General features: G+C 34.5%; 1 protein-coding gene across 1 annotated transcript; it reads right to left on the reverse strand.

Annotated features, from left to right (window-relative positions):
- Nucleotides 1–984: 984 nt before the first annotated feature.
- LOC105784076 (phosphate transporter PHO1 homolog 7) lies at nucleotides 985–10,479 on the reverse strand. Its single transcript, XM_012609862.2, has 12 exons — nucleotides 9,785–10,479; nucleotides 9,368–9,695; nucleotides 9,215–9,263; nucleotides 9,047–9,118; nucleotides 8,788–8,917; nucleotides 8,596–8,716; nucleotides 8,242–8,500; nucleotides 8,045–8,149; nucleotides 7,758–7,952; nucleotides 1,635–1,913; nucleotides 1,412–1,545; nucleotides 985–1,297 (listed from the first exon to the last, which is right to left on the reverse strand). Exons 1-12 carry the CDS (start codon nucleotides 10,293–10,295, stop codon nucleotides 1,198–1,200), a joined length of 2,283 nt encoding a protein of 760 aa, XP_012465316.1. The 5' UTR covers nucleotides 10,296–10,479; the 3' UTR covers nucleotides 985–1,197.
- Nucleotides 10,480–12,942: the final 2,463 nt, after the last annotated feature.

Here is a 12,942-nt window from a genome sequence, read left to right on the forward strand (position 1 = left end):
CAATTACGGATTTAATTTTAGAAGCCGCTGGAGGATTTTTCTGTGATTAATGCAAGGTGAAGTCTCTAAAATGCTAAATGCACCTTTAATTAGTTAACGAAGAGATAATTAAAGGTATATTCTCAATTATGAATGCTTTCTAATTGAATAAAATTTACTAGAGATAGGAAGTCGCTTCGTAAGTAATTTTTCAGCCTTGCTGTTGATTTAGTCTATTAAAATAATTTAAAGTCACAAAGGACTTGTGTTAGGTGGATTAAGGCGTCGATAACTAAGCATTCTTTCTCTTTAATTTGATAATTTTTCAGCATTCACAATTTGAGCTAAAACTTATTCGCTACTTTAGATTATTTTAGCAAACGTAGAAACATAAACCCCCATTTTTTTTCTTTCTCGCATGTATTTTACATTACCTTAATTACAACTCTCTTCATATAGATTTAACGCAAGCTTCTTCGTGGGACGATTCCCTATTTACCCTATATTACCAGTTATTGTTGGTTGAATAGCGTATTTAATTCGGTAGTCGTAAACGACAGCTACCATAGCTTAAATAATTTTAATTAGTAAATTTAATTAGATGTATAAATGTTTACATGATTTTTAATTAACTATTATGCTATACGTAAATAAGAAGTTGATTAAGAATTAATTATTTCATTTTACCAAGTGATTTGTTATAGTAAAATGAAGAATAGTGAAGAAATGACTAAATCATAAAATATATAAAAGTTTATAGAAATGACTAACCCTGTGCTACTTTGTTCTGCATTTCGATGCAGAAAGACATTACGATTTGTTAATTAAACATGTATACAAATTAAACATATTATTATTTTTCTTTAATTAAATAAAATTTTCATCTAAAACTTTAGTCAAGTGAAAATTAAATTTTAAAGGAATTTTAGAAATTCATTTTAAAAATCAAAATTATTAAATATATTTAATTTGTAAACACAAAATCAATACAGATAAAAATTAGTATTTAAAAAAAAACTTTTTGCTTTATACATACATTGAATGCTTGCGTAATAACTTCTAATAAAGGAGAAATTACTCTACCCAACAATTTGGTAGGAAGGTGCAATTCTTATCTAATCTTCCATTTCCATCCCCTTCATAAAGAAAAAACAAAAGTAAAAATAAAAAAAACTTCGGGCTTTCTTTGTACCATCTCTCTCATATATTTGCAGCAATCTAATCAATCCGGTCTTCATCCTCATCGTTGTAGAAAGGTAGTGGCACTGATTTGAATGCACGAAATTTGCCCACGTTGTTCAAATGTTCATTCTCCAACCTGCTCATAAAGATATTAACCCCAAACTTAAAAGGTGACATCCACGAGAGTGAAACTCAAATTCCAATATAATAAACTATTCTCTTCTCTTCTATACATAGATATATAACATACCTGAAGAAATTCCATATCCCACGACGAATTATCTCTAGACTGGCAACAATAGCAATCAATGTTTCTCTATGCAATGATAAACTTAGATCCAAGACAGTTTGCAACCATGCAAATCTCAGCAATACATTCAAAACCTGCATTTTTATACCACCTTTGTTAAAACTGATGGCTACCCTAGCCATGTTCATGAACAGAGATATAAGAATCACACATTTTATTTTACCATTGCTCCGAAATATACACTTTTGTAAGGGATTAGAAGTCTGTCCCTCAACCAGCGGTTCTTGGACCGCCTTTGTAGTAGCCCCCAGTCGACAACAAGGTCCCAATAAGTACCATAGAGAGCCGCCATGGCTGAAAACGTCCAAGCTACTGCTTTCCAACTGGTTCCCCTGTCAAGCCCATAAGCAGTCCTCGTACACAAAGCAACAATTGTCAGAAAGTACTTCAATCCGTTGTACCCTTGCATTGGATCTTTCTCATCATGGAACCTTCGGACACACTAGCAATTGAAAAAAGAATGTTCAAGTTTCAACTCTCTCACTGTTCGTACACAGCTTAATATTTGTTTGCGTAAATTTCATCAAATGTGACCCAACTTTGTTTAATTTTTGTCACCAGTTTTTTAAACTTACAAAGATATCACTAAGGTTTTTTCCAATAATTATAAAGATGCCACTCCACTATTTACTCCATTACTTGAATAACTTGTGTCTGACTTAGTACGTTAAATGTGTCATATGTTCAAAAAGAATTTCTTCCATTTTCTAATATTAAATTATTTTTTTCTTTTTTCTTTTTTCCTTATCTTTTTCCCCTCATTTCCTTTCTTCTTCTACTTCATTTCTTTTCATTTTATTTCCCTGTCTCAACAAACCCTAACTACCGAAACATGAAACCAACTTTAGACCTAAACCAGATTTGGGTAAACCAGTTGTTGTCATAAAAATTTTCATGCTATAGTCTTTTATCATTTGCTAATGTCTCCAACATCTCCTTCCTTCAATGCAGAGAGAGGAAGAAGAAATACAAACTCAAACTAATTCAGTAAGAATGGAGGAATTTAAGAAAAGTTCAACTAGAATCGGAGGTGATGAGCAGCACCTTGATGTTAAAATATCAGCCTGCAGGAACATCGAAAATGGGCCAAATAGAACCGGGAAATGAAAGATCATGGCAAGATCAGGTGGCATTGATGGCTTAAGTTTCTTGCTTGTAATAGAGGTGCTTACTGCTTAGTTTGAAGGATTGGAATTCTAGTCAGTTTAATTTGCCTTCATCCCTCCCTTTATTGTTATTTACTTTCTTTTTGTTTTTGTTTTTATCTCTTATGTAAAGAAAATATAGTTGCATTTGTTGGATTTATAAAGATAAATATAAAAATTGCTACTTCAGAATTAGATACATTCTCACTGTAAATGTAATTTACTTGCATCATATTCATGAAACATGGATGTTGCTCTACTCCACTTTTGTCCATCAGAGTAATTGAGAGGCAAGTGTCTTCCCTTACAATTATTTGTGATGTAAATGATGGTTGTTGAAATGTTCCAAATTTTGTTCCTTATGTTTTCTAAGCAATGGAAGATGATCTTAGCAGTTAGCACAGAAAATGGGGGTATTTGGAGTAAGCTGGAAAAAAAAGGTGTACTTTAACCCCTTTTTTTTTGGGGTTGTTTTAGGGTGGTTGGCGGTGGAGGGATTTATTTTTAATGGAATTCAGAGTTTGGGGAATTTACTGTATGATTTCTTCTTTTTTAGGTTTTTAAAACTCTTAAGAAATTGTTTTCCCTTTTTTGAGAGTGAACTAATTAGGAGTAGGGTGAGGGTGGGATGGTGATAGACAGATGCGGGAGGAAAGCTTGAGGAAAAAGGGAGGGCGGGGGATGAAAGTGTAGTTCTAATGGAGTTTAAGATAATGGATTGTATGAAACTGTGATTTTATGTCATCTTTATTCTTTTTCAATAGTAACATGGCAAATCAGATTTTTCTTCCTAATTTTTAGTATTTTTAGTTGGATTTAAATTTTTTTAAGAGAAAAAAGTGTTCAAAAGGATAGTTGAGAAAGTCATAACAACCCTGCCAGAGAAGTATGAATCAAAAATCTCTTCCTTGGAGGACTCGAGGGACTTATCTGCCATTCTTTTGACAGAGCTGATAAATGCTCTCTATGCACAAGAGCAAAGAAGAGCAAACAGAATGGAGGAGTATTCTGAGGGTGCTTTTCATGCTAGGAGCAGAGAGAGCTCGAGTTCGAGCTCAAATCACAAAGGCAAGAAGTATTGGTTAGAAAAGAAAGAGAGAGGGAAGAAGGAAGCTGTCAAGAAGAAGTTTCCACCTTGTGCTCATTGCAAAAAAACAACTCACCTTGAGAAATATTGCTAGTACAGGCCTGATATTCAGTGTAGAGGCTGCAAACAACTTGGCCATATTGAAAAAGTGTGTAAGAACAAGTCAAAAGCTCAGTCACAGCATCAGAGTCAAGCTCAAGCTGCTGAGGACATCGAGGCACAGGAAGAACATGTCTTCACAGCCTCCTGCTTTGCAAGCTCGAGCAAAGTTAGCAAGATTTGGCTGATCGATAGTGGATGCACTCATCATATGGCTTCAGATGAAAGCATGTTCAAGGAGCTTGACACCTGTTTTGAGTCCAATGTCAGAATTGGAAATGGTGAGCTTCTCAAGGCTAAAGGCAAGGGCAAGGCAGTGATCTGCACCAAGTCAGGTATTAAAACTATCTCTGAAGTTCTTTATGTACCTGACATTGACCAGAATTTGTTGAGTGTTGGTCAGCTACTGGAGAAGGGTTATTCTCTCCTGTTTGAAGGCAAAACTTGTATAATCAAATATGCTACTGACCAAGTGTTAGCAACAGTAGCTATGCAAGATAGAACTTTCAATGTGGATGTGAATCAGTTGCAAGCAAAAGCATATGCAGCTCAGACTGATGAGGCAAGCTTGTGGCATAAAAGAATGGGGCATGTGAACTACAACTCACTCAGGCAAATGCAAAAACTGAATTTGGTTGAAGAAATGGCCAAGTTCGAGCCAAAGAAAGAAGTATGTGAAGTCTGTCAGCTTGGCAAGCAAACCAGACTGCCCTTTCCAGTCAACAAGGCATGGAGAGGCCAGGAGAAACTTCAGTTGGTTCATACAGACATCTGTGGACCAATGAAGATCAACTCACTGAATGGCTGCAGGTACTTTGCCTTGTTCATTGATGACTGCACCAGGTTTTGTTGGGTAAGCTTCTTGAAACAAAAGTCAGATGTTACTGACTTCTTTTGCAAGTTCAAAGCTTTGGCTGAAAACCAAGCCAACTGCAAGTTCAAGAGCTTAAGGTCAGACAATGGAGCTGAGTATGTGTCTCAGAGGTTCCAGAAGATCTGTGATGAAGCTGGTATTCTACACCAACTGACCACTGTCTACACACCACAGTAAAATGGTGTTTGTGAAAGGAGGAACAAGACTGTCCTTGATATGGCTAGATGCCTCCTGTTTGAGGCCAAAATGCCTAACAACTTTTGGGTAGAAGCAGTAAACACATCTGTTTACTTGCTAAATAGATTGCCAACCAAAGCAGTTAAGGGTAAAACACCCTTTGAAGCCTGGTTTGGACAGAAACCAGTTGTGTCACACTTGAAGGTGTTTAGATGCCTGTGTTATGCATTGGTTCCAGCAGAAAAGAGAACTAAGCTGGAGAAAAAGTCCATGCCAGGAGTGTTTATTGGCTACAGCAATGTAAAGAAGGGTTATAGGATCTTTGATCCATCAACCAAGAAAGTGATTGTAAGCAGAGATGTCAAGTTTAATAAAGCAAGCTGTTGGAAGTGGAATGGGACAGATGCAAGCTTAGTTGAAGAAGACTTGCAGGACCTTGATCTACAGCAAGCTGAGTTTGAAGATGAAGCTATGGATGATTATGATGATACACCTGTCAGAGGCACTAGGACATTGGCAGACATCTATGAGAGATGTGCTGTGACCATGGTTGAGCCATCCTACTACAATGAAGCTGCAAAAGAAAGGTGCTGGCAAGAAGCTATGAAAGCTGAACTAAGGATGATCCAAAGGAATAACACCTGGGAGCTAGTTGATAGGCCAGAAAATAGGAAGACCATTGGAGTAAAATGGGTGTTCAGGATCAAGAACAATGCAGATGGATCACTGAACAAACACAAAGCCAGATTAGTGGTGAAAGGGTATAGCCAACAGCAGGGAGCCGATTACTTTGAAACTTTTGCTCTTGTTGCAAGGCTTGACACTATAAGGATGTTGTTTGCCTTAGCAGCTCACAAACAATGGCAGGTGCATCAACTGGATGTCAAATCAGCTTTTTTGAATGGATTCCTCATGGAGGAAATCTTTGTAGAGCAACCTGAAGGGTTCGAGGTTCATGGAGAGGAACAAAAGGTCTACAAGCTCAAGAAGGCCCTGTATGGCCTGAAACAGGCTCCAAGAGCTTGGTATGATCGAATAGATGCCTACTTAACAAAGCTCGGGTTCACCAAGAGCATTAGTGAACCTACTCTCTATGTCAAAAAGAATGAAGAAGAGACCATGTTAATCGTATCCTTGTATGTGGATGATTTGTTAGTCACTGGTTGCAAAAGTGAACTAATTGAGATCTTTAAGAAGCAAATGCAAAGTGTGTTCGAGATGACTGATCTTGGCTTGATGACATACTTCCTTGGCATGGAACTGAACCAGAACGAGCAAGGCATCTTCATAAGCCAAAAAGCTTTTGCATCAAAGGTTTTGAGCAAGTTTTGCATGTCAAACTGCAAACCTGCGAGAAAAACTAACCAGCCTAAGTGATGAAGATCGAGTGGATGAAAAGAGTTATAGAAGCTTGGTTGGTTGCCTACTCTACTTGACTGCAACTAGGCCAGACATCATGTATGCTGTTGGTCTTCTGTCGAGGTTCATGCATTGCTGTACTGTTGCTCACTTTAAAGCAGCAAAAAGAGTCCTAAGGTATGTCAAAGGGACTTTGAATTGTGGAGTGAAGTTTGAGAGAGCTGAGGAGTTGAAATTGGTGGGATATTCAGACAGTGACTGGGCTGGCTCAACTGATGACATGAAGAGTACATCAGGTTACTTCTTCACCCTTGGTTCAGGTGTTTTTTGCTGGAGCTCGAAGAAGTAACAGACAGTGGCTCAATCCACTGCTGAGGCAGAATACATTGCTACTGCATATGCAGTAAATCAAGCCATTTGGCTTAGAAAAATGTTGTGCGATCTGAATGCTGATCAAAAGGAGGCTACAGTGATCAAGGTTGACAATCAATCTGCTGTTGCCATTGCTAAAAATCCGGTTTTTCATGGTAAGACTAAGCATTTTAAAATTAAATATCATTTTGTAAGAGAAGCTGAAATGTCCAAAGAAGTAAGCTTGGTTCACTGCTGCTCGAAAGATCAACTTGCTGACTTATTGACCAAACCAATGGCTGTTTTAAGACTTGAGCATTTGAAGAATGAAATAGGAGTCTGCTGCTTTGTAGCCAAGGAGGAGTGTTCAAAAGGTGGCAACAACAGCAGCAACATGCAAGAAACCATGCAAAACTCACGTTGCATGCATGGAACCAGAAACTCAGCAGAAGCATGCTAGTGTCCATGGTGCAATTCGACAGCAACATGTTTTTATTTTGTTGACTTTTGATAGTTAAAGTTGTAATCATTTTATACTTTGGTCAGCTAAGATTAATTGTGTGCTTAGCTGATTTTTTAGCTTTTTAGGTTATTATTAAGATGATGTAAACCTTTAGTTACTTGCACAAGTATGCTTTGTTTTTTTTTCTATGTATTTTAATCTATTTATGTAAGCAACTATGTTATTATTCGGGTAATGGAGAAAACACTTTGTTCATTCATTTTTCAGCTAGCTTTGCTTCTGTTTTTAAGCTTTCAAACATTTAAACAACTGTTTTTGATTGTTTTTTGAATCGTGTTGCTAAGCTAAAAACCAACAAAAAGTTGAAAATGAAGAAGAAAAATCTGAAAGCGATAGAGATGACGTAAAATCACAGTTTTATACAATCTGAGTTTAATGGGTATTTAAGATATTTAAGTGAAGAAATAAAAAAGAAAATAAATAATTTAAAAATAAAAATGATAGAAAATAAATTTTTTTAAACCCGTGGCATATTTAACTTGCGACGGTAGATGCACAGAGCCCAAGTAATGTTATAAATGGAGTGGTATCTTCATAGTAATCAGAAAATATTAGTGGCATCTTTGTAAGTTTTAAAATGTCGATGGTAAAAGTTAAAAATTAAATAAAGTTGAGTGGCATCTAGTGTAGTGTTCTCCAGGGATTGAAACATAGATATAGAAGTGAAATACCTGAAGGAGACGAGACCAGTAGGGGACTACAGCAACGATGAAATAAAAAGTGTTGAATATGTCATTTGATTTGCATGTGTTTTGTCTGAGTTTGAAGTCTCCCCAACCATAATGGCAAATGTAATATTCCACACTTCTAAATGCTTGTACCTCACTAGTAAACTGATCTGCCAAGTAAAAATCTTGAAATTTTACCTGCATCAATATTACAAGTCACAGACCATCTTTGCTGAAAATCAACTGAAAGGTTCCCAATTCAGCTTCTTCAACAAACGATATATATTTACCTTGTAGAGGGGAGCACAGATACAGCGAAACAAAGTTCTGAGCAACAAGAAGCGACTTGAGCGATAAAGGATGTTGAAAGGACAAAGCAATACAATTATCACAAGCTGGTTGTGAAAGCAAAAAGTAAATAGATCAAAAAATGGTTTTGCTGAATTGGGATTTGCGATTATGAAGTGAAATAGTTTTTAGTTTTTACCAAAAGCAAGCTTAAAGGAAGTAGCTCAGTTAATGCTTTATAATCTCCAGTTTTAGGGTCCATTTCCATGTCAAGGTTGGAGACCACACTGATCAGTGCTAGCGTTGCAAGGCCAAAACTCAAGAAAAGAACTTCTCGAAATCCCAGCTCTGTTCCTTGCTTGAACCCAAATATGAAGGAATAATTAACTCTGTATCGCCTCCAAAAGTATATATTCCCAGCATGCATGAGCATATGTAGAACCATGAACCCAAACAAACTGCAATGTTCATAGTTAAGATGACTTTGTTAAATTTGTCACATTTGCAGTGTAGCTGAAACAAACAGTGGAGTAAAATAGTAAAAGAAAATAACCTATATACTGGAAACATGCTTTCCATGTATTGAACTCTTCCTTCCTTATCGAGGATATTGCGAGCATGTATAATCAATACCAGAGCTAGTATGAGGGCCGCTGTGCAGCCGGCAAAGAAGCCTGAAACATCAATTTTCCAATAAATATCTTCTTTAAGGGGTAAAAGGCATTTACATGGGTATAATGATTACCTGTGCCAAATGATGTACTATGCCTTTCTTTCTTCGATTTTGGTCTCAACTGGTTCATCCCTTTACTTCGGTTTGAATTTGAGAAATGTTTGATAAATGTGGCTTCTACCCTCTCCATTAGCTTAGTTACCTGAGAAAACAAGCTTATGTTACCCGATTCTTCAATTTTTCTAAAGTATCTATGTACGAATAACAATGACACTAGAATCTTGAATTGTTAATTATCAAAACCAAGGTATTTTACTAGGAAGCCACCTACCTCGTCAGAGTTGCATATATAAGAATCATCCACTGTCCTCATATAATACTTTGATGCTCTTCTTGATGTGATCTGAGACCCATGAAAGAAGAACAATCAGTACCGACAAGCCTGGTTGAGTTGACACCAAATAATGTTTGATGTTAAGAAGGCTTATAAGTTATATACCTTATCATATTTCTTCATGATTTTAGAGAATGCTAACACATTCAAGAAGCTGTTCTTAGACACAAGCATCGAAGACTAATCAATATACATTTGTTAAAAAGTAGAAGGAAAAGGGAACCAAATACATACAATGGGTTATTAGCCATTTGTTACCTGTAGTTCTTGAGAAGCCGAAGCTTGTAATAAAATTCAATAAAGGCTTGTTTCAGTTGGTTTTGGATTTTCTTTAGGTTGTCATTGCTAAAATTCATTTGTGTCTCGTTAGTATTGCTAGCACGGTACACTTTGGCAGCTGAGAAAGGAGCTTGAATAGCTTGATTCAACTTCACATGATTCAACACCTCTTGTGGAGCAAGTCTAATGCTGCTCATTACTTTCTTGGGGTTCTCTTCTTGAATCTCTTGGCAGCAATTACTGGATTGCTTAGCATCATTGTCTGATTCAGTTGTGCCTTGTAATGCATTCATGGAAACCATGATTTCTGCAAATGAAGCAATGGATATAAATTAAGGTGTCTCAACTGTAAAATTGAAAACAATTTCTGCAGAACTTCGAAGAAAAAGTACTTACTGTCATTAGAACCAGAAACATCAAAATTCTCTTGTAATTTATCTACTTTTATCCTAAAAGCAATTAAAGCATGCATTTGATTGGTAAGTGTTTCAGCTTCAGCCATAACTTCCTTCACCTTAGACCTGTAAAACTTGTCAACTTTATTCAACTCCTTATCAAGCTTTTTAAAGAACTCTTGCTCATATTCAGCCCCTTCTTCTGCAACCATAAGAAAAGTAGTCTCGTACTTCCCTGAGCCATTTCCTTGCACGGAATTCACAAGAATCGCTTGGTTTTCAACATCATGATCGTCGAATGAACTCCCACGTTTGTTTCGTCTCGGATCCAAACCACTAAAGCTTCTATAAAGCGTCAATGCTCGTTGAAGCCGAGTTGGGGTATCTGGTTGCCGATACTTTTGTTTCACACCATGGATTTCTTTCAAAAATGTCTTTAATGAACTGTAATCCACATAAGCTGCCTGCCATTCAGGCACCATTTGAGAAGCAAATTCCTTCCCAAACTTCATTTTATGGCAATGCGATATAGTATACTTAATTTGCTCCTCAAGTTATAGAAGGAAAAGATGAGCAAAATAGCAGAAGGAACTTGATCAATCAAAGGGGTTAGAGACACTAATGTTTTATAACTTTAGGATTTATGAAAATGAGAAGAAGGAAACTTTCACGATCTTTCAATCTCTCAGTCTACTTTTTTTTTTTTTTTAATTCGTAGCTTATAAAATATGCCAGCTATATGCGCCTGTAATGAACTTTAGTATTTTAGTGCATATTTTTATTTATTATGATTAATATTTGTTTTGATATTAAAACCATATATCCAAAATGTAATTTAATAAAATCATTCCATTCAAAAGATTGAGCCCATACATCAATAAAACGTGTCACCGAATCCTGTTCTTGCTTAGTTTCTTACACCTTAATTTTCTAGCTCTCTCTGTATATTATTTTTTTAAAATATATATACATATTAAAAGAAATTTATACAAAAGAGGTAGCATAGTTTGAATCCATGCAAAACACATGTTTAATAAAAATTTTAATTACCATGATTTACCTTTAATTGAAACCTACTTAACTATCCCAATCAAATTGATGCAAAGGTTCATATAGCTTGGATAAATTTAAAGCAAAAATTAAAATTAAAGCGTTTATTTTTCGAAAAGTTCCCAAATATAAATTTTCTCTTACCTTTCTTTACAGGTAATAATTTTATATTCGCTCATATTTAAAATTTTAAATATTTCAAATTTATCAATATAATTCGTTATGCTTAAATTCTTACACTTATTTACCATCTCAATCTCTTGTATATGAATTTTTAAATTTAATAAATCCAATCATAAATATCACATGTTAATATAAATTATTATACAAAATTCAGGCATGAGTCACATGATTATTGAATTCCATTTCAATGGTCTTATTCATATATTTTCTAGCACAAGGTCAGCACATAGCACAAAATCCAATTCTGTTAACGACTAGAAAAAGAGGTAAATAATTAAAAGGTTAAAATATGTCGTTAGTCTTGCACTTTAATAAAATTTAAGATTTAGTCCATATACTTAAAAAGTTAAAAATAAAGTCGTCTTACTTTATAAATCTCAATTCAATAATTAAAAGTGGAAGTATTTTCTGTCAAAATTTATTAATTTGAAATTTTGATTAAGTAGTCGCTTTATGATGTGACATAAAACAAATATATTAAATTAATAAATTCGATAGAAATTATTAATGGCGATAATAATTAGACTATAATTCTTAAATTGAAAAATAAAAAGATTGAATTTTTAACTTTTAAAGTATAAAACCAAAACTCAAATTCCATAACAGCCCATTTTAACTGCAATTAAATTAAGCTTATAATAAATTATGAAAAACAATAGCAACGTAGATTTTTGTTTAAAAACAAGATAATCAAACCGAGTAGATTATGGGCCCACACAATTCCCTGTTTGCTACTTTCATTTTAGTGTTTCATCTTTAAAAAGTAGCTCGAAGAAAAACAGGGTGAATTGTGTTTTCCTTTTTCCTTTTAACAATGGCCACGGAGTGGACAATTAATTCTTTTATATTCTTTTCACGGTTTCATTTTTTACTACTCCTAGAGAAAATGGTAATTAAATATTTTATAATTTATATGAATTTCAAATTTCTTGACGTTAGATTTAGAGTTGTTTACAATTTTTCTTTTCTCCTACCTCATTATAATATAATTGTTCAATTATATAAAAAAATATCTTTCCATACTTTGATAGAATAAAGTTGGTAAACCTTGCGGGTCATCTTTTTTCCGCATGTTGTCTCTTACATGCCATTGTTATATCGTTTTCGGTATAAAAAAATGGTTGTTGTTAGTATAATTATTATTAAACAAAAAAGTTAGCTAATGCATGCTTTGAAATTACTCGTTTAATGTCGGAAATGGAATCATATAAAGTAAGAAATTGAGGTGTGATGTTGGGAACTCACTTTGACTATCTAATTCCTTAATCTTTGTCGTCTTACCACCACCACGTTGATCTTATGATTGCCTCCTGTAGTTTTCAAATGAGCGTATAAAATCAAACTCTTAAAGGAATCCCATCTCGCACATTCAACCATTTCAAATCTTATCTTTAGGACAAATATATACTCTAGCAACTTCACTTAGAACCCTGGAATTTCTTTGACACCAAACGTATCAAATGGTGAGATTTTATTCAAGTATTCTAGATTTTAAGTTTTTGAATATAAAATTTCGATTAAATTATGCTATTAGTCTCTATTTAGTAAAATTTATGAATTTAATCCTTTACTTTTAATTGATCATTTTAGCCTTTGAGTTTTCTAAATTTTAAAATTCCTATTCTCATCAAATAATAATTGTTAAATTCATTAAGTAAAGCTTTGCTATTTCTAAAATCTGATTCGCTAAACATATTATCATATGTATAATGTCATGTCAACTTATTATTTTCACATATTGCTTACTAAAAATCCAGTTAATGGGTTCTTGATTTTCATTTGCATTAAGACTAAAATTTTAAAATTCAAAAATATAGGGACTTAGAATGATTCAATTGGAGAAATTGGATTAAATCTATAATTATACGCATAGTACAGAGACTAGTAATTGAATTTAACTAAACAGATTTAATTGCTACTATTTGG

This window comes from Gossypium raimondii, chromosome 13, assembly GCF_025698545.1.
Source record: "Gossypium raimondii isolate GPD5lz chromosome 13, ASM2569854v1, whole genome shotgun sequence".
NCBI lineage: Eukaryota > Viridiplantae > Streptophyta > Magnoliopsida > Malvales > Malvaceae > Gossypium > Gossypium raimondii.

Coding starts and splice junctions, on each gene's coding strand:
- LOC105784076 (XM_012609862.2), bottom strand. CDS start 10,295: ATGAAGTTTGGGAAGGAATTTGCTTCTCAAATGGTGCCTGAATGGCAG. Junction 8,918..9,046: donor ATATATGCAACTCTGACGAG/GTAGGTGGCTTC, acceptor TTGTTTTCTCAG/GTAACTAAGCTAATGGAGAG. Junction 7,953..8,044: donor TCTGTGCTCCCCTCTACAAG/GTAAATATATAT, acceptor ATATTGATGCAG/GTAAAATTTCAAGATTTTTA.